The sequence below is a fragment of the Diospyros lotus genome, chromosome 14 (assembly GCF_014633365.1).
Source record: "Diospyros lotus cultivar Yz01 chromosome 14, ASM1463336v1, whole genome shotgun sequence".
In the NCBI taxonomy this organism is placed as follows: Eukaryota; Viridiplantae; Streptophyta; class Magnoliopsida; order Ericales; family Ebenaceae; genus Diospyros; species Diospyros lotus.
In genome coordinates this window covers 24,755,617-24,781,889 of record NC_068351.1, presented here as the reverse complement: position 1 = coordinate 24,781,889, position 26,273 = coordinate 24,755,617, and the positions used below count along the sequence as shown (strand labels likewise).

Genomic DNA, 26,273 nt, shown 5'->3' with positions numbered 1-26,273 from the left:
ACAAAACCCATATTTGTTGGAAGACCCTATTCTTGGGAATCGTGCCAATAGTCCTTCTACTCATTGCTATTTATAGGGGAACATGCCACTTTTTCCCTTGGATAATTTTACCACTAAAACCATGATTATTTGCACTTGTAACATTACTCTCTTGTTATTTATTCATGATTTATTCTTGAAAAAAATATTCTCACTTGGGATTACTCATTAAAAATATGCCCACTTATCTTTATTTATTAAAAACATCTCCAGGTGAATGTTTTGAAAAATTTATCGCATAACAAGTACTCTTCGAATTGAGTCTGAATATTCTAAAATGGCACCCAAACATAAGGAATCTAACACACCACATAGCCAACCCTTATCCTCTAAGAAGCCTAGGACTAAGAGACCCCTGAATCCTGAACCTAGCACTCACACTCACACACACTCACAAAGGTTTAGGAATGACTGATATAAAACCCTGTTCTCAAAGGTTTTGACTATGAGGTTTCTTTCCTAGTAGAAACATAGATTGGAATGAATTAGAATCTATGAAATTTGGAGAAAACCTAAAGAAGTGGATTACCAACATGGGCTAGTTTAAGTTTTCCACCTCAACCTACTTGTATTTCTTGAATCCCTAGCAGAATTTTACTTTAGCCTTCCTAAGTCCAATAGAAAATAAGAAGGAAGAATATAGTTTAGACAACATTAAATTTAGATACCATGGCACTGAATACCTTTTGACTAAATGAAAGATTAGTAAACCTATTAGATCTAACACAATGTGACAAAGTAATAAATGACCTAGACCTAGACTATGATGAGATATGGACAACCCGCACAGGGAAAAAAGAAACCTTTTTAGCAGTTAACCATCCTTGTTCACATGAATTTTTAAACCCAGAACTTAGGATCCTTCACCACTTTATCACTACATCTATTAATGTTAAGGGTGGATCTTTTCACTTTGTCACCTATTCAGAACTAGAAGTTATGTGGTGTGCCATAAATAACATTAAATTCAACCTTCCTTGTTTCCTTTTCTTTAGAATGAATGATTCAGTAATCTCAAAATACTCTAGCAAGCTTTCATTTGGGATGATTGTTACTCTTATTCTTCAAACCATTCATGGTCCTTTACATGGAAGATCTGTACCTCATTCTTCTTTTGACACATACTCTAATCACACTCTGAAAAGAATGAGAATTAAGTATGAAAATGGGGTCTGGAAAATGCCTTCTAAGGAAGAGCAACTAGAACACCTTGAAAATGGTAATCCTCCATCCACTTAAGGTGCTGGGAATTCTCAGTCCACTCCTCCTCCAGTACAAGCCACTTCTTCTCAATCTCCTCAGCAAAATCCACAAACTCCTGCCTTTTCATCACAGCCTACAATAAGAATTCCCTTAGGAGAATTCCTCACAAGCTCCATCTCCACACTCATAAACAATTAGGAAGCAGTAATGGAGAGGTTAGAAAGACTAGAGCAAAGACAACAAAAAGTGGAAGAAGGGCTAGCTGAAATCAAATCAGCCATGCACTCAACTAGAAGACTAAAATCAACCGCCCAAAGGACTACAAGAACTGTAGTGGAGGAAGAAGCAAATAGAGAAGAACCTCCACCAGTAGAATAGGTTTCTATGTTTTTTTTTTTTGTTTTTTTTTTTTTTTGCTTTGTTCCAATCTATGTAACTTTGACATTTCAATGTATCTCTTTTAAAAAGTTTAAAGAAAATTTCAAGTTCCTTTTTGTGCTGTGTCTAAACAAATTTTTTATGCTTATATTCTTTATCAAACAAAATATTTAAAGGAAATAAAATCTTTTACAAAGATCCAATGTGCCATGGGGAGCATTGTTATGCAACCTCTTTTCCAATTCTAGGGAGCCTTTTTTGTTAATGACAAAAAGGGGGAGAAAAAGTTCAATAAATCAAAAAGGTTAATATCTTTGAGGGGAGCTTCTCAATCATTTAGGGGAAGCCTCTCAAATGTTTAAAGAATAGCTCTTATAGTATTAAGTGTTTTGTCATCATCAAATAGGCTCATAATTCAAAAAATGGGAGATTGTTAAGAAATTTGGTATTTTGATTTAATGAGATAGTGCGATGCACTATATTTCAGTAACTTGTCCACGAACTTCTTTTCTGGTGAAATCCATGATTTTGGAGTTCTTAGCACTTTCGGAAACAATTCATAAGTCCTCTTGCCATTACTACCAATTTGTCTTTTCCAGATCAATCATCTTATGCTTAAGGTATTATAGCCTGTTGGGATGCTACTAGATGTTTTTGGTTTAATTTCTCTAGTTTGAACCTCGTATGAGTAATCTAAACTGAATTTTAACCTTTAACTTGTTGAGCAAGAACTATGGTGCCCTTGTCAAGCACTTGTAATCGAATATGAGCCTTGAATCGGCATTTGTGTCAAACTGAAACATGACAGGAGCATTTAAGCCATTGAGGAATAACTATGGAGCACTTGTGAAGCACTTGCAATTGAACACTTATAGATCTTTCTATGTTTGTCTACTTGTGTCGAACATGATATAAGCCTTGAATTGCTACTTTACTAAATTATTGAGCACCTTTATGAATTTATAGAGTTAAAATGCATGATTGATCAATAGTTTCATTAATGGCACCCTGCTTACTAAAGATCCAGATTAATTCAAATCAAACAACATGACCTTTCTCGATTGGACACTTGAAAACTATAAATAGGACCCCCTAATTCCATTTCAATCATTCAACATCAATTTGAGTTTATTGATTTCATATTTTCCTTCTCCAACATACTTTCCTAATCCTCTATTACTTTCAAGTGCAAGAGATTCTAATCTCTTTTCTCAAGTTAAAAAGAATACAATCAAGTTTGGTTTCGCCCGATAAGATTAGTAATATAATGTACTAATTCATAGAAAAAATGTTATATCTTGGGAGACAGACGTTCATTAATCTTTTAGCACCATTGATGGGACAAAATCTATCTTAAGAAGACTTATTTCAGCATACATCACTTCAATCAGTAGGTTCCATGTATGTTATTTTTCGAAACCTCCTTTCATTATACTATTGCATTTCCGTTTTATTATTAATGTGCAATTTTTTCTACTCAAATTAAGATTTAAAACAACGACTACTTTGTTACTGCCATTGGTAGCCCTCTGTTTGTGTTCGTTCTATTGGTGATGGCTTAGCCTTTGGTTTGGGAGGTAGAACGTCGGTGATACAATTCTCAGGATATAATTTCATGCGACTAACAATTGAATGTTTCCGTTGTTTTAAGTTACGTTAGGATTTAGGAACGCAAGTGGTGGCTCTATGGTCCCCCGGATTCTCTTCTTGACCGAGTCGGTTGGAGTACCCCGCCGGCAATGTGTTGGCGTGCTAAGTAAGAGTCTAAAACTGATAAAAGAGGTCAAAAACCCATTTCCCCATTCGACTTGTTTTGAGAAAATAATTTCTTCTTTTCAAATATAAAAAGGACATTCGCTACCCGTGGTGGATGCCATTAGTACTCGGTGGCTGACCGTGGAGATCGATCAAGAATGGCAGAATCCAGCGCTGCTCTGTCCATGAAGAAGCTGCAAGGCAAAGTCGCCATCGTCACTGGCGGCGCAAGCGGCATCGGAGAGACTACCGCTCATCTCTTCGCCGAGCACGGCGCACGCGCGGTGGTGATCGCCGACATCCAGGACAACAAAGGCCAAAGCGTGGCCGCCGCCATCGGATCGGAGATCGCCGCCTACTGCCACTGCGACGTCACCGACGAGGAGCAGGTGAAATCATTGGTGGACTGGACTGTCGCCACCTACGGCCAGCTGGACATCATGTTCAGCAACGCCGGGATCGCGAGCAGGTTGGAACAATCGATCTTGGATCTCGACTTCTCAGAATTCGATCGGCTGTTCGCAGTAAACGCCCGGGGAGTGGTGGCGTGCGCGAAGGAGGCTGCGCGTGCAATGGTGGAGCTGCGCGTGAAGGGGAGCATTGTGTGCATCGCGAGCGTGAACTCTAGGAAGGGGGTGCTGGCGACGGACTACGTGATGTCGAAGCACGCGTTGCTGGGGCTGGTACGGTCGGCGGGGAGGCAGCTAGGGCAGCATGGGATAAGAGTGAACGCTGTGTCGCCGTTCGTAGTGGCGACTCCGTTGATGTGCGAATTGCATGGGAAGAGGATGAGCGAGGAGGAGGTAGAGAAGACTTACGAGCCGTTGATTCCGCTGAAAGGAGCGGCCCTGAAAGCGAAGAATGTGGCGGATGCGGTGCTGTTCCTGGCTTCCGACGACTCTGCGCTCATCACTGGCCAGGACATGGTCATCGACGGTGGCCTGTTAGCTTGAACGAAATATAAGATGGAAATGTTCTTGAGTCTATATTTTCGTGCTTTTAAAATCTGTTAACCTTTCTTTTAATTGTTCTCTTGTTGTTGTCAAAAATCTTTCTGGATTTTCTAAATAAATTGGCTAAATTCAAGAACTTGGTCATAGTGAAAAATTCAGTCAAATCCAGCTCAATTAATAAATTAAAATCGGCTGGAGAGTTTCAATTCAATTCATCTTATCCATTGCTTCCAATTGTACCCATTCAAGTAAGAATTAGGTCCAAAAGAATAGACCTTTATTAAATTAGCCCAATCTAAACAAGAAGTTTAAAATAATTCAAATGCTGCGATCATGTTAAATAATTCAACTCAATTCAATTTCTAAGTTTACTCACACCAATAAGACCCACCTACAAAAATGTGTATAAACATTAATGAATAATTAAATTTATAGATAGCAGTAGAATACATAGTATTGTGAGTTTTTTATGGGTAAATAAATAATATTGTGATTGACTACTTGTAGATGTTTGGAATTAATCGATTTTGATTCATTGGTCCGCGATGATCAAATGAACAATGAATGAGAGAAAGGAAAAGACACGTCGAAGAGTGTTGTATGACTTCGTCCGTGTTCCCCTGGCCGGTTGGCCCCCTGCAATTATTCCGACATTCAAGTAAGTAAGAGAGTAGAAAAGATGTTGCGTATCAATAGGTTAGCAGAAAAGAAAGCCTCCCTTGGCTCTGGAAAAAGCTTACTGATATAGGAGGAGGAGATGTCCTCCTGTGCACATGCATCGTGAGTCTGTAGGTGATGGGATCGGATATCCGGCGTCGGTAGAAGTACCCAGATGGTGGCACGGTGCCGATGAGACATTCATTAATGAGGATGGGATCCGTCATAAATGAGGATGTGATTCACCATAAATGAGGATGGGATTTAAGGTGGGCATACGAATATCTAGAGACGACTACAATGATGTTGCTTGTAGGCTAGTATAAAGCCAGGATGGGACTGACATAGGCCAAGAGAATGGAGCCAAATTGGGCCTAAACGGCCTATTCAGAATAACACCCATTCCATCGCTACTCTTTGGTTATTCTACGGTCTCCTTGTCATGCGAGCTGAACAGTTCAGTCAGCGAGCTAGGAGCCTCACTGGAAGTGCACTTGGCTAGATTAGCAAACTGGAAATGTCACTTTAGAGCTCGCTAGAAATATCGCTTGGAACTCGTTTAAAGCCTGCTTGGTCCCGTGATCTTAGCTCGGGTTTTAGCAATGCACGAGCTTGCTTCGATGGACTTGGCTTGGGGCCTATTGGGCTTTAGGTGATTGGGTCAGCTTGCTGGGCTTAAGGAAATTGGGCCTGCCTACCGGATCGAGTCTAGCCCACAAGGAGTAGTGCGAGAAATATGTATAACACAAGCCCCCCAGTTCGTAGTGCGATCTTTGGACTGAGAGTTGAAGCGTGCAAGCTATTCCAGCTGTCAATCGACCTTTTCATATTTCTGCCCAATCACTTCCATCCACGCCATTTCATGCAGCACATTTTGTCTACGACATATTTAATGCGCACGTCTCCCCCATTACTGCACATGATTATGCCTATATATTAGAATAAGCTCGAAAGTATAACTTGGAAGAAGCCTTCGAGAATATAATTTGAGAATGATAAGCCCAGATAAATTCAGAGAATTTCTAGCTCGCAGATTAGCAAGCTCGAAATAGGTCATTGGTGGGTGTCGAATCCAACAAATAATAAATTCTTGCTTTTAAAAAGGTAAATTGTGATAGTGATGAGTAAGGTCGTATCCACAGGGATTGGTTAAATCTATTCCTTTGAAAAAATAAAATAAATAGAAGAAACGATTGGGGAGGGCTTTGAATTTTGGAATTTAAACAATTTAAAATAAAAAAAATGCAAGGATATAAATTAACGGAAAATCAGTTAAGCAAGTATCCAGACCAAGGTATAATCTTAGAATTGATTCGAGGAATTGATCATTGATGCAAAAATAAAATCCTCCATTCTTTCACTAAATTGGTTATAATTATTAACAAACTCCAATGACCTATCCCTCCTTACTTTGATGATAATCAAGACAAGCTCATTGATTATTTCTCTTGTTAATAAACAACCCTAAACAAGTTCTTAATGTTTAATTTATCAACAACTTCAATTACTAGAAAGACGACCAATTCTAACCAATGAATACACAAGCTCGATTCATTTAAACTAGATTATATATCTCCTTAACATAAATTGAAGATCTATCCGTAATCAATTATGTTAATTACCACCAATATTAGAACATCTAAACAATTACGAATATAGACTTTTAATTGGCGCTATATTGTTCTGACAATTATACAACGAGCCCTTTGTAATAATTAATCGAAACAATAATTTTAACAAATATAGAAGATATATAAATAGAGAAAGAATAAAAGAATAATAAAACTCAATTCGATCTCACAATTTTTGTAGAATCAAACTTCGATTATCCTTGAACTGGAATAAAAATTTAGCAATCCATCAAAAATAAAAGAAAACACCTTAAAAAAAAGATAAAAAAATAGACTAATCAGGGAGAAGATAATGAGCGCCCGTGCGTCGTCCATCCTTCTCTGCGTGCAATGGCTCTTCTCCAATTTCTCCAATCGACGCTCCTATGTGTTCCTCTTTATTTTCACCGTCTCTATGTTCTTTTTCCCTTGCCCCCAATATACATAATATATTATTCATATATATTCACAGTGCCCTAACCTTCTCCAAATTGAACATGGCCCCGCTTCAATTGATTATGCAATTCGACCCTTCCTGGGCTTCAAATGACGCTTCAAGCCTTTTATTATTTAATGTTATATGGCATGGCCTTCTATATAATAATATATAAATGCATGCACATGCCACCCTCAAGGCTTCAAATGTAGGGATGGCAATTGCAACCGAAATCGTGGGAAATCGAATCGAAATTGAATCGGTCAACGCGATTAAAAATTGTTTGATTAGGTAATGGTTTGGTTCGGGGAAAAATCGAACACTGTTTCAATGGGTATGGTTTGGTTATGGTTTTCATCAAAACCAAATCAAAACCCGAACCGAAATCGAAACGAATGGTGGGTAATCGAACCAAACCGAATATATATAATATATTATATATATAATATGTATATATAATATATATTATATACAACCCCGCCCACCTGAGCCCAACCCACCTGAGGCTAGCCCATCCCAACCCAATTGCCTTGCTTGCAAACCCTTCTCCCCTTCTCTTCTCCTTCCTTTCTCAACCTCACTCTCACTCTCTCTCACCCTCGTTGCCTCTCTCTCGTCCGCCTGCCCTCGTCCTTGTTCTCTGCATGTCTCTTGCTCTCGCTCGCCCTCGCTGGATCTCTCTTGCTCTTGCTAAGGCTCAGCCCTTGCTCTCGCTTGCCCTCAATCTCTCTCACATTTTCTGCCTCATTTCTCTTGCTCCTCCGCGCAAGCTCGCCAATCGCCCTCTCTCTCTGCATCTCTCTTGCTCTCACTCGCCCTCGCTAGATCTCTCTTGTTCTCGCTAGGGGTCGGCCCCTCTTGCTCTCGCTCACCCTTGATCTCTCTCACCCTCGCTGCCTCTCGCTCTCTGCCTCATCTCTCTTCATATTAATTTATTTTTTATATTTATAATTTTGTTAGATGGAGTTGGCTCATTTATTTCAGATGGATATGCATTAATTTACGAAGAATATATTAATATTGTTGATGAAGGTATTAACTTTCGTAGCTAATTTTTTTTAGCTTAAATTATAATTTAATTATGCATATATTAATTTATTGATTTTAACAATTGTAGGTTTGAAAATGTGATTTTATATCCAATAAGTTTTGTAACTTTATGCAAAAATAAGGTAACTTTATTAAAATTTATCTTTGTTTGTTGTAAAATAATCAAAAAAATTTATGAATGCTATTTGTCTTTATTTGTTGATATGGATTAAACTAAAAAAATCATGGTTAAACTAAAATCAAACCGAAACAGAATGGTTTGGTTATGGTTTTAAATTTTTAAAACTAAATGGGTAATGGTTTGGTTTTGGTTTTAATAATTTAAGTTTAGTTTAGTTATAATTTTGATAAAAATCAAAATCAAATTGAACCATTGCCAACCTTATTCAAATGTTGTTTCAAGTCTTTTATTATTTAATATTATATGGCATGGCCTTCTATATAATAATATATAAATGCATGCACATGCCACCCTCTGGCTTCAAATGTCGTTTCAAGTCTTTTATTATTTAATGTTATATGGCATGGCCTTTTATATAATAATATATAAATGCATGCACATGCCACCCTCTGGGCTTCAAATGACGCTTCAAGCCTTTTATTATTTAATGTTAAATGGCATGGCCTTCTATATAATAATATATAAATGCATGCACATGCCACCCTCTGGGCTTCAAATAACGCTTCAAGCCTTTTATTATTTAATGTTATATGGCATGGCCTTCTATATAATAATATATAAATTCATGCACATGCCACCCTCCAATTTTCATGGCCCATTTCAATTTCTTCCTCCAATTGCACGTGATTTATTGGGCCTTTCATTAAATTGGACTTGGACTCTCAATTTATTATAATATTGTTGCTTTCAATTGTACCTTCAACGTCACACTTTCATGGGCTTCAATTTTAAATTTTAACTTCAATTGCACATGTGAGCCCTTGATTAAAGTATTATATTTAATCTTCGATTTAATTCCAATTTCAACTCTAATTCCATGCATGGCTCACTGCTTCACTTTTGCTCTAATTCTTCATTATCTTTCCTATAAAATTAATAAATAAAATTCATATAAACACATGTAAGAAAATAATAATAAATGTGTGAGATTTATTTTTATTTTTATTTTTCTATTTTTATTTTTTATTTATTTTTTTATTTTTTAAAACATAATTTATCAAACTTTGCCACTAATGTCTTATATATAAAATATTATTATAAACAAGCACTATAAGACCTAAAACATGCTAAATAAACTAAATGTTAAGAGAATAAAATTATAAAATTATGAGTTTATCAGTCATTAGTAATAAGCGTAATAACCATGCTTTAGGCTAATTAAGACAACTCTTAGATAACACGTCTCAACGAAATATCATATAAGTCATAATGAGAAGCCTGCCATGATGCATGTCCAGTTAGATCGTCCTATATACCATGGCTTGCTTTTGATTGTCTTGTATTACCAAGCTATATGTCTAGGAGGATCATAGGCTAACACAAGCTAACATACCATGGTTTTTTCACAAGTTTGGTTAATCAAGGGGGAACACCTAGGTAGGTCGCAGATCATGACTTAAGTCGAGATGAAAGGACTCTAGCTAGTGAACGTTTGACTTATAAAATGGAAGTGGTTGCTCAGTAGGTGCCAAACCATGACATTAAGTCAAGAGGAATGGTTCTCAGCTTGCAAACCACGGCCTAGGGCAAGGACTAAGGTGAATGCTTAGATAAGCCTCAAATCATGGCGCATAGTCCAAGTTGAATGGGCCCCAACTCGCAAACGATAGCCCTCATACCCCGGATTATTTCCCACCTCTTATTTTTAGCAAACAAAGTATGAATGCAATAAGATTCGACAGTAAACAAGATATATTAATATCACACAAGTCATATGTTCAATTCATCAACAAAGTAATGTCAGTGAAAATAAGACATCAATTAATATCACACGAATAAAGGGTGTTTGCTTATCGAAAATACGGTCTGAGATGCTCCGCATTCTAAGCTCATGGGAGAATAGCTCCACCCATGCCCGCTAAGTGATATGCTTCATTGCTGGGGTTTTCTTTGATAATATAAGGGCCTTCCCAGTTCGGGCCTAGTGTCCTGTCGCTGGTCTTGCGAGCTCCAGGGAGAACAAAGTAGAGCACAAGGTCACCAACATTGTAGCACCGAACTCGAATCCTCCGATTGTAATACCTTGCCACCCGCTGTTGATAGGCTACTACCCTCATACGAGCTAGTTCTCGTGTTTCCTCAAGTAAATCAAGGTTTGTGGCCAATAACTGATCATTGTTCTCAGGGTCGAAGATGGCTCTTCGCTGACTAATCACTTCATTCTCCATTGGGATCATTGTCTTAGACCCATAAACCATAGAGAAAGGAGTTTCTCCTGTAGCGATATGAGCTGTGGTTCGATAGACCTAGAGCATTATTTCCAGCTCGTCCACTCAGGCTCCATTTCTGGCCTCCAACTTTGTCTTCAATATCTGGTTAATTATTTTGTTAATGGCCTTAACTTGTTTGTTGGCTTGGGGGTGGTCCACGGCCGTGAAGCTCTTCTGGATCCCCAATGATTTGTAGAACTATATGAACTATTCACTAGTGAACTGGGTTTCTCGGTAAAAACAACATTGTCTGAGGCCACCCTGGCTTTCTTGGATGGTCCTTCTCGTCAGCCATATCCGGCGAGCAAAAGGTGACCGACCTCTCGAATGTAGCATTCATGGGATCTATTAGAAGTCCCTGCGATATAAGGCCCTCTATGAATGGTAGAAATAGTTCTTACCGCGGGTGTTCAGTCCGGCTCGGGAGCTTGATAAAGACCTGGTTGAGTTTTTTGCTAGGGTTGTTGCTCTCTTGGCCACACCACATAATCACGCAATCGACCCTTCCTGATTAAATCTTCAATCGCGTCTTTTAATGCCCAATACTCAGAAGTGTTGTGTCCCGCCTCATTATGGTAGGCGCAAAACTTATCTTTGTTTATGAATTTATAGGTCCTTATGGGGTTTGGCCTCCGAAAGTCTTCCTTATTTCTCTCAGTGGCGAAAATCCTATCTTGAGCGTCAGATAGGACACTATAATTCTCATATCGACCTTAGCGCGGAGGTCGTTAGCTCCTTGCTTTCTTAATGACCTGATCATTAGAACTTCGGCCGTAGTCTCCCTTATGATTGTTGTCATTGTCTCTCTGCTTCTTGTTCTGGTTGGTGCCTTCTGCTCTATCTTTTTGGTTGCCTAGCTATTTCAAACCAAAAGTTTCATTCCATTTGACCTCATTCGCAGCTTGTAATACCCAGGAAGTTATTAAGAGTATAAATGATTTTTAAGGAAGGGTATAACTGGAATTAGCAAAAGAATAAGGCTATATGGCACATTAACGCAGTTTTAGACGATCAAATCAGTCGGAGGGAGTAACCCGGACCTTAGATAGATAAAGATAATTGTACAGTATCGACAAGTGATTCGAAGTATGATTTTTAGTGATGAAAGAAGTGGGATCAGGAACAGTTTTCGGTACAGTTGTCGACCGGGCTGAGAAAACCGAATCGACGTAGGAAACATCCAGAAGGTCAACGGAGCGTGTCAAGGACTAGTATTTAACGTGTAAAACAATCCTTAAGCAATTTTGGGTTAAATCAAATGGATTTAAGGTCAAAACGACTAGTCGGGCTTAAGTGCAATTTTCTAATTTTGCCCGAGGGAGGTCAAAACGGTAATTTTTCAGAAGTTCGAGGGTCAAATGAGATGTACTAAACTTATGGGACTTAGTGGTATGTTTGGATAGTTTAGGGGCACAAGGAAAAGGGCTGAAATGACAAAGAAATAAGCAAGGGGGTTAAACTACAATTTAACAAAAGCTGCACAGTGTGAACGCAAGAAAGATTTCGGCCGCCGCAATCCGTCGCACATGGGGGCTGTTTCTAGGGATGGGACAGCCGAGGCAGACCTGGGGAAGGTCGCATATGGTCGAGGGATGCTTGGGGGCCAAGCCTTGGCCTCTGATTGGATGAAAAACGGCCGAAAATCGCCTATATATATCTAGGTTTTTGGCCAAAATTTGACACTCAAATTACTCATGAATGAGGATGAATCGAGGCGAGTGGTTAGGGGGCTTTTGATCCTTGTGAGAATGGGAGACAATCTGGAGAATTTGGCATGGTTTAGTGTTCATTTGAAGCTGGTTCGAGAATGGCCGGAAAACCCTAGGCGGACCGTCGCGAGCCACCTGCAACTGGTCGTTTGGGCCACCTTTCGGTGGTCTTTCGGCCTGAAATTGGTGCCGTTGGAATCGACTTGCAAAGGGCTTCAAGGGGGTGCCCTTATTTCGGCCATCGGAGCAACTGCCGGAGACCGGTTCAACGAGGAAGAAGGTGGCGCGTGCAGTCACGCGCCAGTCTCCACACTCACCCACGCGCCAGGCGCGTGAGGGCGCGTGAAATGGGAATTTTGGGTATTTCCTCTTCCAGTATTTTTGTTAATTTATTTGAGGATTTATCATGTTAAAACATTTTGGAAAATGTTTGAGGAAATAATTATTTTGGAATTATCAAGGAGAAAATTGGGAGAAAATAAAGAAAATTAAGGAAAATTGAGGAAAATGGATTTTAATGCTTCCTCAATTAAATATGATATTTAGGAAGTATCTTGGCTGGAGGTTGAGCACAAGTTCAAGTATTTGGGGTTTGGCACGTAAATCGAGGCCGTGCACGAGGATCGAGGCGATCCGAATACATTCGAGGTGAGTGGTCTGATCCTATCTTTACCTTATCTTGAAAACATGTTGGAAGGTGTGTAGTGGGTTCAGGTGGGCGGTGTTACCCTTCGGAACTTAGGTTACACGCATATGGGACCAGTTCTAGTGAGCGATTTTACCCTCCGGAACTTGGGTTGTATTGCAAAAGCATTTCATTTATGTATTTATGTCATCATTTGCATATTGTACATGTGATATATTACATCAACTGTTTTTATTTACAAAAGAGTCGGTGCATGGCGTGTGATTTTCATATCATCGGGGTATTGATATTCGTGTCAATGTTGTTTTCTGTGTTGGATGGGTTGGGGTCTACTTGAGAAAGGGACAATGTTAATCCAGGTGAACGGGTGTCACACTGGGGCACTCGAGGGAACAATGTTAAACCAGGTGAACGGGTGTCACGACGGTGCACTCGAGGGATTAACATTAGACCAGGTGAACGGGTGTTACAGTGGGGCATTCGAGGGATTAAGTATGTCAAGGGAGTTTCTCAAGTTAGACATGTTTTGCATGTTGCCGCTTGTCTGAATATGCCATGCTCGTGTGTCTCTCATGCATTGTATAATCTGTTTCTATACCGTCACTTAGATGTTTATCATCTAATCTGGGCTATGCCCCTGGAACGTTTAATGTTCCAGCCAGGGACTGCTGCGAAGGCAAGGATGTGGCCGGTTGAGGGCCAATGGTGCTTAGTTTGTTAGTCGTTGTAACGTTTGGAGGCTTTAGTATGTATTTCAGGTTGTAAATGAACAGTTGTATAATAGCGATTTTATCATTTGATATGTATTAAGTATTTTGCTATGAAAATACAATGGTGTTTTGGTATTAGTGTATCCGCTGCGTTGTATTAAGACTCGTTTAGTTTAAGATTATTGATCTTGATAGTTAAACGGGCAAGACTGGGGTTCGCGGGGTTTTGTTTCTGCATGTGAAGATTCTTCTTGAAATACCGCGCGTGTTTAACTTAAAGAGAAAAAAAAAAGAAATCCCGGGAATACCCTTATAATGACACGCCTGGCGAGACGGAGTGTTACACAGCTCGCTCATAGAATTCGCCTAGGTCCCCTACGGGGGACTTATAGATGCTCTGGTAGAGCTTCATATCCTTCCGAAGTCCAGCGGATATTGCGGTCAAGATGCTCTCGTTCGATAGGCTTTCCATAATATTTACCTCACATCTGAACCTTTCTATTTAATCTTTTAAGGATTTGCAGAATCGCTGGAACACCGTAGTGAGGTGACATGTTGGGGCAATCTGCCTCCGGAGTGATCTGTACTACAAGGATGGAGACCTGTTAACCAGGCCCAAGGTAAGTCTCCCAGGGTTGCAGAGAAGGCTTAGCACTTTGCCAATGAGCTAGAAGTTTGTAGGTTCATCTGGACGTTAAAAGCATCCAGGTGGTTATAGGGTCACCATCTTCATTATACTGAGGGATGCTGGGGATCTTAAATCTGCGGGGAAAAGGCTCCAGCTTGATTTCCCTAGAGAATGGGGTTCTCTCTTCGCGACCTTCCTTCTGGTCATGTGCTCCATGTCTTGCCACCAACTGCTGGATTCTCCGCAGTAGTTCCTCCACTGGAGGGTCCTAATCCATAGATCGTCCAATGAGAGATCGGTTCTCCCTTGTAGTCTCTTCTTCTACCGAATAGCGATCTCACTAGAGAGATTGCCTCTTGTTGTCACAATCCAGCGAGTTATGGTGGGTGGCGCGACTCTAGCTGATTCTGACCGAGCTATTCCCTGGGCGCGGATCTCCGCGTCGCCGATTTCCATAAGGATTCACCCTTATCCTCCGGTCAGTGGGGTGCATGTGTAGTTCGTTATCATAGCATCGCCGTTCTTTTGATCTTCGAGAGTGCAAATATGAGGAACACACGATCTAGCTCGTCTAGCTTCTCTTTCATCTGGAAAAAGTCTCCCACTTGAGGGCTGGGGGGCATTTACGGATGGCATGACCTCCGCCTGTATTTGGGCTACTTGGACCTATATTTGGGCCGGTGCCTTAACCGCATCATCTAGTTGCACGACCGTACTCTCCAATGCCTATTGACGTTGTTGTCAGGCTTACACCGCCTATAACCCGGGGGCAGGGGCCACAGATTGGCAGGGGACCCATGCGGGGATGCTAGAGGTGACTCCGGCCAGTAGGGATACAGAAGCAACTGAAGTGGTTGCGATCGTGCCCCTGACTAGTGGAACTTCCGGCATTTAATGAGCATGGTTTGTAGGTTGATTGGTCATCACTTCATAACTTCTTGTGTTTCTCACTCTTTACATTGATACTAATCAGAGCGGCCCATTCCTCTAGTGCCAAAATGTCGACGTTTAGAATTGATCGATCATGATTTGTTGGTCCGTAATGATCAATTGAATAAGGAATGAGAGAAAGGAAAAGACACGTCGAGGAGTGTTGTATGGCTTCATCTATGTTGCCCCGGCCAGTTGGCCCCCTGTAATTACTCCGACGTTCAAGTAAGGGAGTAGGAAAGATGAAGCGTATCAATAGGTCAGTAGAAAAGAAAGCCTCCCTTGGCTCTGGAAAGAGCTTACTGATATAGGATAAGGAGATGTCCTCTTGTGCACATGCATTGTGAGTCTGCAGGTGATGGGATCGAATATTCAGTGACCGCGGAGGTACCCAGATGGTGGAATGGTGCCGACAAGACCTTCATTAATGAGGATGAGATCCGTCATAAATGAGGATGGGATCCGCCATAAATGAGGATGAGATTTAAGGTAGGCGTATGAATATCCAAATACGGCTACAATGATGCTACTTGCAGGCTGGTATAAGGCCAGGATAGGACTGGCATGGGCCAAGAAGTGGGTTAAGAGGATGGAGCCAAATTGAGCCTGAACGGCCTATTCAGAATAACACACATTCCATCGCTACTCTTTGGTTATTCCGTGGTCTCCTTGTCATGCGAGCTAAATAGTTCGGTCAGGGAGCTAGGAGCCTCACTAGAAGTGCACTTAGCTAGATTAGTGAATAAGAAGCGTCACTTCGGAGCTCGCTAGAAATATCACTGGAAACTTATTTAAAGCCTGATTGGTCCCACGATCTTAGCTTGGGTTTTAGCGATGCGCAAGCTTGCTTCGACGGACTCGGCTTAGGGCCTATTGGGCTTTAGGCGATTTAGCTGGCCAGTCGAGTCGAGTTTAACCCATAAGGAGTAGTGCGAAAAATATGTATAACACTAGTAGTAATTAAAAATAATAATGGAAAAAGAATGAAAAAATTATGATTATAGATATAGAGGGTGTTTGGCTAAGTGATTTGACCGCAAGCTATCAGCGAAAGTTAAATGTTATATGACTTATTTACTTACGTGTTTATTAAAAATTAAAAAATTTAAACACTATCAATTTTAAACGCTTTTTGATAGCATTTTAGAAAAAAATTCCTCTACTTTTTTTTTTTTCGAAATACTATTCATAGCTTATTTAGTTGACCAAGTATCTTATAATTTTATCCTTCAACTACTATTATAAAACATTACAAAACTCTCTCTACCTCCTTTCATCTACTTCTCATCATCGTCTCCATCTCTTCTGCTACCAATCCCATCCCATCCCCATCATCATCGCCTTTTCCATCTTAATTTGTGTCGTCACCACATCATTGCCATTGTTGACTTTATCTCAATTGCAATTGTCGTCACCATTCCTTAACCTTCTTTCTATATATATATATATATATTTCAATATTTTTATTTAATATTTTTATAAATTAAATTTAAATTTAAATATAAAGTTTTGTATTAATATATTTTTTAAAAAAATTTATATAACTTATCAACATTTAATAGTAAAATTTTTATCAATTAAACATTAATTTATAATTTATTTTTATTAAAAAATAATATTTTTAATTTTTTTTATATTATTCAATAATATATCCGTTGTCAACTTTAGATAATTTTAAAATTTTAGATGTTCCGTTAAGAAAGGCCTAAAAGCCATCTTTCTTATAAAACGGTACGCAACCACGCCCATGGTGATCATTTCTAGAAAGCTAGAAATGAAGTCAAAGTCTTGGTTCTGGGGACGAATGGATTCTACAAACGATGAGCATGGCTCCGGCTCACCCCTGAGGCGTTTACCTCTTAATAGTATAGAAAAAGAAAAGGGAAGCAGCGGCGCGGCGAGGTCGCCGCTCCCACCGGAAATGGCCAATTTTTTAACGTTTCTATTTAGTATTATATATGGCTATTCACCGAATCACTGATCCCATCTCCTTCTTTGTCATTGTGGTCTTTCTGGACCAGATCCACATTGCATGGCTCAATCAATCCCGCCAGTCGGAAAGCTCCAAGGGAAAGTCGCCCTCGTCACTGGCGGAGCCAGCGGCATCGGCGAGACCACCGTCCGCCTCTTCGCCATACACGGCGCTCGCGCGGTGGTCATCGCCGACATCATGGACGACAAGGGCCAGAAGCTCGCCGAAGCCATCGGCTCAAGCCAAAGCCAATGCGCCTACCGCCGCTGCGATGTCACCGACGAGGACCAGGTCAAAGCCGCCGTGGAGTGGACGGTCACGACCTACGGCCAGCTTGACGTCATATTCTGCAACGCCGGCATCGCGAGCCCCTCCGACCAGGCTTTGCTGGAGCTCGACTTCGCCGAGTTCGACCGGCTCATGGTGGTGAACGCTCGCGGCGTCGCGGCGTGCGTGAAGCACGCTGCGCGAGCCATGGTGGAGCGGCTCGTGAGGGGTAGTATAGTGTGTACGGCAAGCGTGGTGGCCAGCAAGGGCGGATGGAAGCACACGGACTACATCATGTCGAAGCACGCAGTTCTGGCGCTGGTCCGGGCAGCCAGCCAGCAGCTTGGCGAGCATGGGATTCGGGTGAACTGTGTTTCTCCGTTCATGGTGGCAACGCCGCTGACGTGTGATCTCATGGGGTTGAAGGCGGAGGAGCTGGAGAAGATGTTCGCGCCGTACACTTCATTGAGAGGGACGCCATTGAGGCCCGGAGATGTCGCCGATGCGGTGCTCTTTCTGGCTTCGGACGAGTCGAGATTCGTGTCTGGCCACGACCTCAAGGTCGACGGCGGGTTCGAGACTTGGTGATCGGCAAATATTCTAAGATTGATGATAAGTTGGTTTGGTGGAAATAAAATGATGATTGATCTGTTTAGGGACGTTTGTTACCGGAACTGTTTTTCAAAATAAAATTGGCCTCTGGTTACTCTGCATTTGTATCTGGCATATTCTTCTTCATCAACCGTCTTTCTTGTTCTTCGCCATCTCCGGCATTGGCTCGCCGGAATGAGAGGAACGCCGCTTACAGAAGGGGAACCAAGAAAATAAAAATTAAGTTTGTTAACATTGATTAAATAATTATCTTTTGTTTTATACTGACTATCGATACTCTTCTCATATATATCCAAGGTCAAGACAAATTTTAATAATTTTGTAAAAAAAAAAAAGAGAAATTTAAATAATTTTGTTAAAAAAAAAAAAGAAAGAGACAAATTTTAATTAGAATAAAACAGTTAATACCAGAGTATATGCTTAAAGGAGATAAAGCATCGCTGCAAGTTCGTAAAAGATAATTTCATGTCCAATAAATATTGAAAAAATTATAAATCACTATTAATTAATGTATAAAAAAAATAACCAACCTCTTAGTAGGCTAAGCCAACCATATGTTAGTTTTAAGTCCGACTTCATATGGTGCCCACCGAAACCAACCTCAAATGAGGCCACCTATCACTTTGTTCACATTTTGGAGCCTTGTAAAATTTATGATTTGACCTTATGTAGCTTCATTTGACATATGAAGTGTAACGGCCCGCCTCCCGAAGTCTTCGCGCGCATAAAGAGAATCCATGAGAGGGTCATTACTAAAATAATACTGAATAATAACAGGATCCGTGAGAGTCATTATTAAAATGATACCATACAATAACACAACTACAACTCATAAACAACCTTTATTTAAATCATAATCTTTCTTTAATTATAGCATCTCATAATCGTCTTTACAAAACCATTCATCACTTGGGCCTACCTGGGCTTACATAACATGCGTCAATCTCAAAAAACGTAGACATTAACCTTAACACAAGTACAAAGACATCCAGGATCTAGTTTTGGGAGAGTTCTGCACTTGCTACCATGACACGACAGCTTGGACCCAAACCCTACTGAACGTACCTGCTATCACAGGCATTTCTCTTACCTGGAATGATGGAAAGCAAACGTGAGTCACGAGACTCAGTAAGCTTTAGAAAGAAGGGCTGAAGGGTACATACAAGACTCTTTCCATATCACCCCATGTAATTCATGTCAATTCGGTCCTTAGGGCCCACATAAAACATACACTGGCACCCAAGTCCAACACATAAACCTGCTAGCAGTCTTTTATAAGCTACCTCCATACCATTTCCCTTACATGTCCATTCTTGTTGCTCACAACATACTTTGTTGCCGTGGATCTCACCCTAAGGTCTTATCGTGGCCACGTTGTGGACCACGTCGCCGTGGGTCTCACCCTAAGGTCTTACCGTGAGCCACGTCTGCCACTCTTACTAATCACCTATAATCACACATTCTCACCATGCAGTGTAACAATTAGGTAATGCAATGTCTTTTGCAGCATAAACGTGATGACAAGGCCCCCATAAACCAAGCATGAGGCCATGCTACGCTCACTTAAGAATTCACACATGCAATGTGCCTCTAAATGCATCGGCTTACCTAAGAAACCCAAGTTGGCTCTTGGACCAACCAGGTCATGCAAATGCTCACACATCCCTCCACACACAAAGCATGTCCCAAAGTGAATGCAACTCAGTCCATATGCAGCACACACCTCATGATATGCACACAATCAAGGCAGGAATCTGGCAGTACCAGCTTTTTTGGCCCATCTAGCATTTATCGTAACAGCCGATGACTAACGCCCATACATCCAGCTATTAATTGCCACGACCCACAATCGACAGTCAATAGCTTTATACCCCATACCCTTAGACACGCTTACTGACAACATCAAACTTATACACTTCCAATTTATCATTTAAACCCATCATTTCGTACACTTAATCCATGACAACTTAAACACCATCATGACATTCTCGATCTCATCACTTCTCATACATAGGAAACCATCTCAATACACATGTTACCACACACTACACTTTTTCCAGTAAGACTCTTCACATATCCCAATTAAACCGTAGTTTCAATCTTCTAAGAACCTAGCCCAACAGGTTTGACATCATTTCCAAGGGAAGCGGAGTGGTACAAAGCTCCATGACGGATCAAAGAATGACACCAAATCATCATTTTCTTAACTCATTCCATTAATAATAATCTCATTTAATAAAACATAAGTCATAGGGTGGTTGTCGCGCGGATTAAAATTATTAATGCGTGGAACCGAGTCACGGTGAGGGAGGGTTTAAAATACAAGAAACCTCGAAAACTTTCACGGGAAATAAATAACATGAGGAGAAGGTTAGGAGCCTGTCTGAAAACGGTTGATTTCGGCCTCTCTTGAGCTCCCGATGCAAAGTAAAATATTCTATATAAAATAACAAGTTAACGGTTCAAATTAATTAAATTTAACCACATAATCAACATGATCTAGCCGTATAAATTCTATAATTTAAACATATAACATTTATTCTAATTTTACTCACTTACCAAAATATTTTTGGATACCAAATAGCCTCAAAATCCCATATTTTCTTCAATTTTTCTTCCATTCCTTCACTGTCGCCCGCCTTCTTTTCTTCTCCAATTATTCTCTCATTCCTTTCCCTCTTTTCCTCTCTGTTTTGGAAGCAAAATGTGGCCAAAATGGCAAAAAAATGGCCTTATATACGCAACAAAATAGCTGTTTGAAATGCAAGCAAAATGGGCGACCCAGGGGCCGCCACGTGGCGCGCCCATAGCCGCGCAAGGCTGCCACTGCCCCAACCCGAAACAACGTTGTTTCAGGCTGGCTTGGCTGATAAAATCAACAAATTCTTCTCTCCCACGCGTGTATGCTGCTCCTCGATCTCGATCTCTCGCCACGCCCACAGACGCCCTCGCGCGCGACCACTCGGGCCTACGCTCACCTTCAACCATAATATGGTTTTAATTAAATTTAAAGTGATTTGCGGCCACTTCCGCAAATCACGTTTCAGAACCCACAACTTTCCTTAATTACACATGCACCCAGACTTCCATTTTCCTTTATTATACTTTCACCCTATAATTTCTAGAAATCCACCAAATTAATTTATTTACCATTTCCATAACTACTCCTAAATAATTTAATTAAATACCTAAATTTTCTATTTCCTCAAAATTACATAAATAAACATTTTTCTTAAATCTCCAAATACCCAAATAAATTAATATTTCCTTTTAACCCACAAATATTCAATAATCACCACAAATACAATAATTAATAATATTAACCATTTCTAAATAATTTAATTAATTACCCTTAATTTCCTATTGTCTCAAACAACATTAATTCTTATTTTCTCTTAATTCCTCAAATATTTTTTAATGACTTCAAACACCAAAATTAATAATCAATATTTATCTCTAAATTTCAGGATATTACATGAAGAAAGGGTCTCTTAGTTATTTTATACATAAATCATAAATATTATAAATAAAAATATTTAATTAGTAGTGAAAATTTCAGATCTTTGAGATTTGTCGTGACACAGGCCTTCTCAAACTTTTAGATCAGGTGCACAATCACAAAAGGATAAGTGCATTTTAGTCATAAGCCAAATACCCACTCTACTGATAAAAACACTCGCTATATATGATGCTCAGTGATCTTTTTTGTGTCTCAAATTTTATGCAAGAATCTCTATTTATAGAGGAGAAAACCTTATTTGATAATGTTTAACAGATGAAGATCAATTAAAATTAGAATTTTGAAATTCTCGCTTAGAGATAATTTTATTTTAAGACGAAACTCATCTCATCTTGTTTTAATCCTGATCAAATTGACTTATCTTGATCTCTTTTGAATATTAATTGATCATTATCAATTATGATATTTATCTACATCTCCTACTCGAGCATGATGGGTCAACCAATACCCAAAGTATGAGTATAACATCTCTTATTAGAGTAAAGTGTCATACTGTAAAATAGGTTGTGCGACCTATAAAATATAATAATTAAGAAAAAATATAAACAAAATATTCATCAAAGAGCCCTCAGCTCTAATATGATCAAACATCTTATTATGTCCCGACTTAACATTTTCTCATTCCTTCAATAAAAAATTATTACTTCATATATACGTATTCATAATTGTTCAAATATCACAAAGATATCACAATTGTTCGCCCAAAGAATACATATATTCATGAAAATGATTAAGTTTTCTTTTTGTACATATTAATCGATTTTGGATAAATCGCTCTCCCATAAATGTTTCGTGAGTTGAATCTATCCACAACTATAGTGTTGAGAAATTTGACGTTTTGATTTTTTGAGAAAAAAATTAATAAATTTAGTTTAATAATGATGACTAAGACAATTGAGAAAGTTTTTGAATTCGTCAAAGTTTTAATCGATTACATAATACATATAGTCCAATAAGCCATTTGTGTCATAGAGTAAATTTGGTTCAAAGTTTTAATCGATTACATAATACATATAGTTGAGTAAAGATCAAACTTAGTAGAGTAATTAATGCCTAACATATTTTGAAAAATATAGCCGTTACAACACATGCATTTAATGGGTTTGTCTTTACTTTTCAATGCATTAAATGTTCTACATACAACTTAAGGATATTTGTGAGACAAACAAACATTCTAAATGTTTAATGACAAGTTAACATCATTTACTACCGAAAAGCTATAAATAAGAGGTGAAGCATACTGAAAAAGGTTACAAAATTTACAACACAAGACGAGCTTACCGATCTTCTTCTTCTCGTGAACTCTAGAGCTTTCAAAGTCAATTCTATTTAAGATTTTCAAAGAGAAAGAGTGAAAATTTTTGTATTATGTACCTCTCAATATTTCAAGAAAAATACTATAATCTTGTATTATCTTTTCTTTTCTATTGAGAAATCTTTTTTACATTTTATTGTGAAATTTGTAAAGTTTAAACCTAAACCTATAAAAGACGTTAGTTGTGGCTGAACCAAGTCTTAAAAGTCATCTTGTAAAGGTTAGTACTTGAGCCTACTTAAAAGCTACAAAGGTAATATTGGTTTGCCAAAATCCTTGGTGAAGAGCTAAGGTAATTTAGGCTTTTAAAACTGAACCACTCTAAATTGTGTGTGTTGCATTTTTACTTTGTTTCTATTTTAAAGTTTTAAAAAGGGTGAAAAACTTTAATTCACCCCCATTCTTAAGCTAACATTTTCTACAAGTGGTTGATCTTGAGTAGTGACCGAGAGGCCACCACTCGATCATAATCTCATTTAACCCCCAGGAGCCTCCATTGAAGCCAACGAACCCTCCTAGGTGTTCATCAAACCGAATATGCTAAGATTCCTCGAAATATGCCAAAAAATATGCTGGGAATATTCCAAAAATATATACCCAAAATATGCCACTAGGGAAACCCAGGATAGCTGCCACGTGTCCCCTTCTCTCTCCTCTATAAATAGGAAGCCCAACTCATTTGTTAGGTACGTTCACTTGGGTACTCAAACTCCATTTTTTTGCGTTCAACCACTCGAAAACTAATTTAAGCATCCGAGAATTTGCGTGGGAACAACCTTCTGCACCCCTAACCATTTGTTCATTTTGACATGTCTCTCGATTATTTGAGACTTCTCGATCATTTTAAGCCTCTCATTTATTAGCAATAAGCTACTCACCAGCATCAACAAGTCATAGCTAAATTTGGCCAGACTTTTATTTTTCTAGCTTTTAAGCTAGATAGTGTTTAAGCTGGTTATAACGTTTAAGTTAGGTATCATTTAAGCTGATAATGCATTTGAATAAATGTGATTTTAAGCTATCAGTTAATAGTTATGTATTTACTTTGAAAGAGCTGATAAGTTCTTACAATTTGATTGTCGACGTCGGATATTGGTTGACTGTGATTCATTTGGCCCGCACTGAGAAAATAAATATGAAATAAAGGAAGAGAAAGCACACGAGAATTTTTACGTGGTTCTGCCAGAATGATGCCTACTCCACGATTGTTATCTGATTATTGCCACAAAGTCATAGTATATTATTGTATAATCTTGTTCATACATTAGCTCTTGATCCCTATTTATAGAGTGAGGTGTTTTCAATTTGAATGACTCCTAAATATAGAAGGATAATATTACAGAGATAATATGTCCTTATTAGCTCCACACAATCAGGAACGAATCCCATGTTTTCAAGGATTTGGTTTGCTTTTGATAAGTTAAGTGAATATAGTCTCCAATTATTTTGCGGTCTTCTACTAAGCAAGCTGAAGGGTTGGCCAGCGAACTATAAGCCTCAATGGGAGCTCGCTTGGTTTTGTGATCTGAGCTCGGGTCTCAGCGGCGTGTGACCTCGCTCTAACGATCTCAACCTTGGGCTCGTTGGGCTTCGAGAGATTGGGTCGGCCTGCTGGGTTGAGTCCAGCCCGCTTCATATGATCTAAAAATACATATAATATTAACCCCACATCTCGTAGTGCAATCTTCGAACTGCGAGCTTGTACAAGGTTATTTGAAGTAGGCTTCGTGAGCTACCAATCCGCTTGCCAGACTTTGCCCAGTCGAGCTGGGAATTTGAGTGAGACTTTCAACAAGGCGATACTTGAGCCAATCTTCAGGATATAATTTAAAACAAGCTCTAGGAAGCTTCTTCATATTGAGATAAATTCAAGAGTAGAACCTGGAAAAAGTCTTCAAAAGATAAATCCAATGAGTTCCAAGTAGCTCGCGCCAATACATAGGAATAATAACGAGGATGTAAGGTCGATAGGTTGCAAAGTGCCATATTTAAGCAAACCTAGAAAAACCTTAGTTAAGGCATCCTGATTTTTAGTAAGATAATAATGACGAGATGGTAACCAAATCAGTCTGAGTCTTGATTGAAATAATATATGGGTTATTTATAAAAAATCTTGCCAAGATATATGTCTAGGTAGATCGCTTTGTGATCCCAGCTAACATACCATGGCCTTTTAGAGATTTAGATGACTCGAAATCCAAAGAAATGTCAACTCCCATGCCTGAAATAGCTCGTCACTCATGGACACAATAATCAAGATGCATTTAGTCGTAATGGCAAGATAATAATAATCCATTTGCGATATGATAATCCGATCGATCAGAGTCCCAGCTGGTATATCATAGCGATATAACATCTGGATAATAATGAAAGCCCTGCCAAGATATATGTCCAGGTAGATCGCGTTGTGACCTCAGCTAACATACCATGGCTTTTTTACAAGTTTAACAAGCTGAGAGGGAACACCCAAGTAGGTCCCAGACCATAACTTTGAGTCAAGATGAAAGGACCCCAACTAATGAACCCTTAGCTCGAAATCATTTAATGGAAGTGGTTGCTCAATAGGTGCCAAACCATGACATTAAGTCAAGATTAATAGGTCTCAGCTCGCAAGCCACGACCTGGGGGATAACTAAGAGGAATGCTCAGATAAGCCGCAAACCATAGTACAGTGGCTAAGATGAATGGGCCCCAACTCGCAAACCATGGTCTCTCAACCCCCCATTTTAAAGACATTCAATTGAATATTAAACAATAATTATTATTAACAAAGAGCAATAAGCTTACCGAATGAAGATTCATGAATTCCAATCAGAATTATGAAAGTTAACTAGAATTTTCAGCTTCTTCTTTGTGTTTAGTGAGCTTCTTTTAGCCAAAGGCCTCCTCCCACCGGATCTCATTGGCAGCTTGCTCATAGAACTCTCCCAGATTTTTTACAGGGGACCTGTAGATGCTCTCATAGAGTTTCTCATCCTTTCGAAGTCCCGCAGATATCGCAGTCAAAATACTCTCATATGATGGATTCTCAACATTATTAATCTCGTGCCTAAACCTGTAGTCCTTCAAGGATTAGATCGCTAGAAGACCGTGATGAGGTGACATGTTGGAGCGAGTTGCCTTCTCAACTCCCTATATTGATTGAGAAACCTTCATTGGCACTCCTTCCAACTGCTAATGCTGCAAGGCGGAAGGCTTCTAAACCAAGTACTGGGAATATTGCCCAAGGTCGCAGGGAAGACGCGGTATTTGGCCAACGAGATGATTGTTTACAAATCCATCTGGACATTGAACGCGTTCAGGTGGTCATAGGAATCTCTGTCCCCCATTGTATTACGGCATACTCGGAACTTTGAACTTACGAGGGAGAGATTCGAGCTCGATTTCCTTGGTGAATGGTGTCCTTTCCCCATAGCCTTTATTCTAGCCGCAGAGCCCTTGTTGCGCCTCTAGTTGTCGGACTCTTTGAAACAACTCCTCAACAGTCGAGTC

At 39.5% G+C, this 26,273-nt stretch overlaps 2 protein-coding genes across 2 annotated transcripts; both read left to right on the top strand.

The window, feature by feature from the left end:
* The first annotated feature begins 3,440 nt into the window (after positions 1–3,440).
* LOC127790554 ((-)-isopiperitenol/(-)-carveol dehydrogenase, mitochondrial-like) lies at positions 3,441–4,546 on the top strand. The gene has a single exon (XM_052320114.1). The coding sequence runs from the start codon at positions 3,534–3,536 to the stop codon at positions 4,326–4,328; it is 795 nt and encodes a 264-aa protein (XP_052176074.1). The 5' UTR covers positions 3,441–3,533; the 3' UTR covers positions 4,329–4,546.
* Positions 4,547–16,967: 12,421 nt separating this feature from the next.
* Positions 16,968–18,047, top strand: LOC127790650 ((-)-isopiperitenol/(-)-carveol dehydrogenase, mitochondrial-like). The gene has a single exon (XM_052320234.1). The coding sequence runs from the start codon at positions 17,128–17,130 to the stop codon at positions 17,920–17,922; it is 795 nt and encodes a 264-aa protein (XP_052176194.1). The 5' UTR covers positions 16,968–17,127; the 3' UTR covers positions 17,923–18,047.
* Positions 18,048–26,273: the final 8,226 nt, after the last annotated feature.

Bases quoted from the DNA above. Each gene is read 5' to 3' on its own strand.
- LOC127790554 (XM_052320114.1), top strand. From the start codon at position 3,534: ATGGCAGAATCCAGCGCTGCTCTGTCCATGAAGAAGCTGCAAGGCAAA.
- LOC127790650 (XM_052320234.1), top strand. From the start codon at position 17,128: ATGGCTCAATCAATCCCGCCAGTCGGAAAGCTCCAAGGGAAAGTCGCC.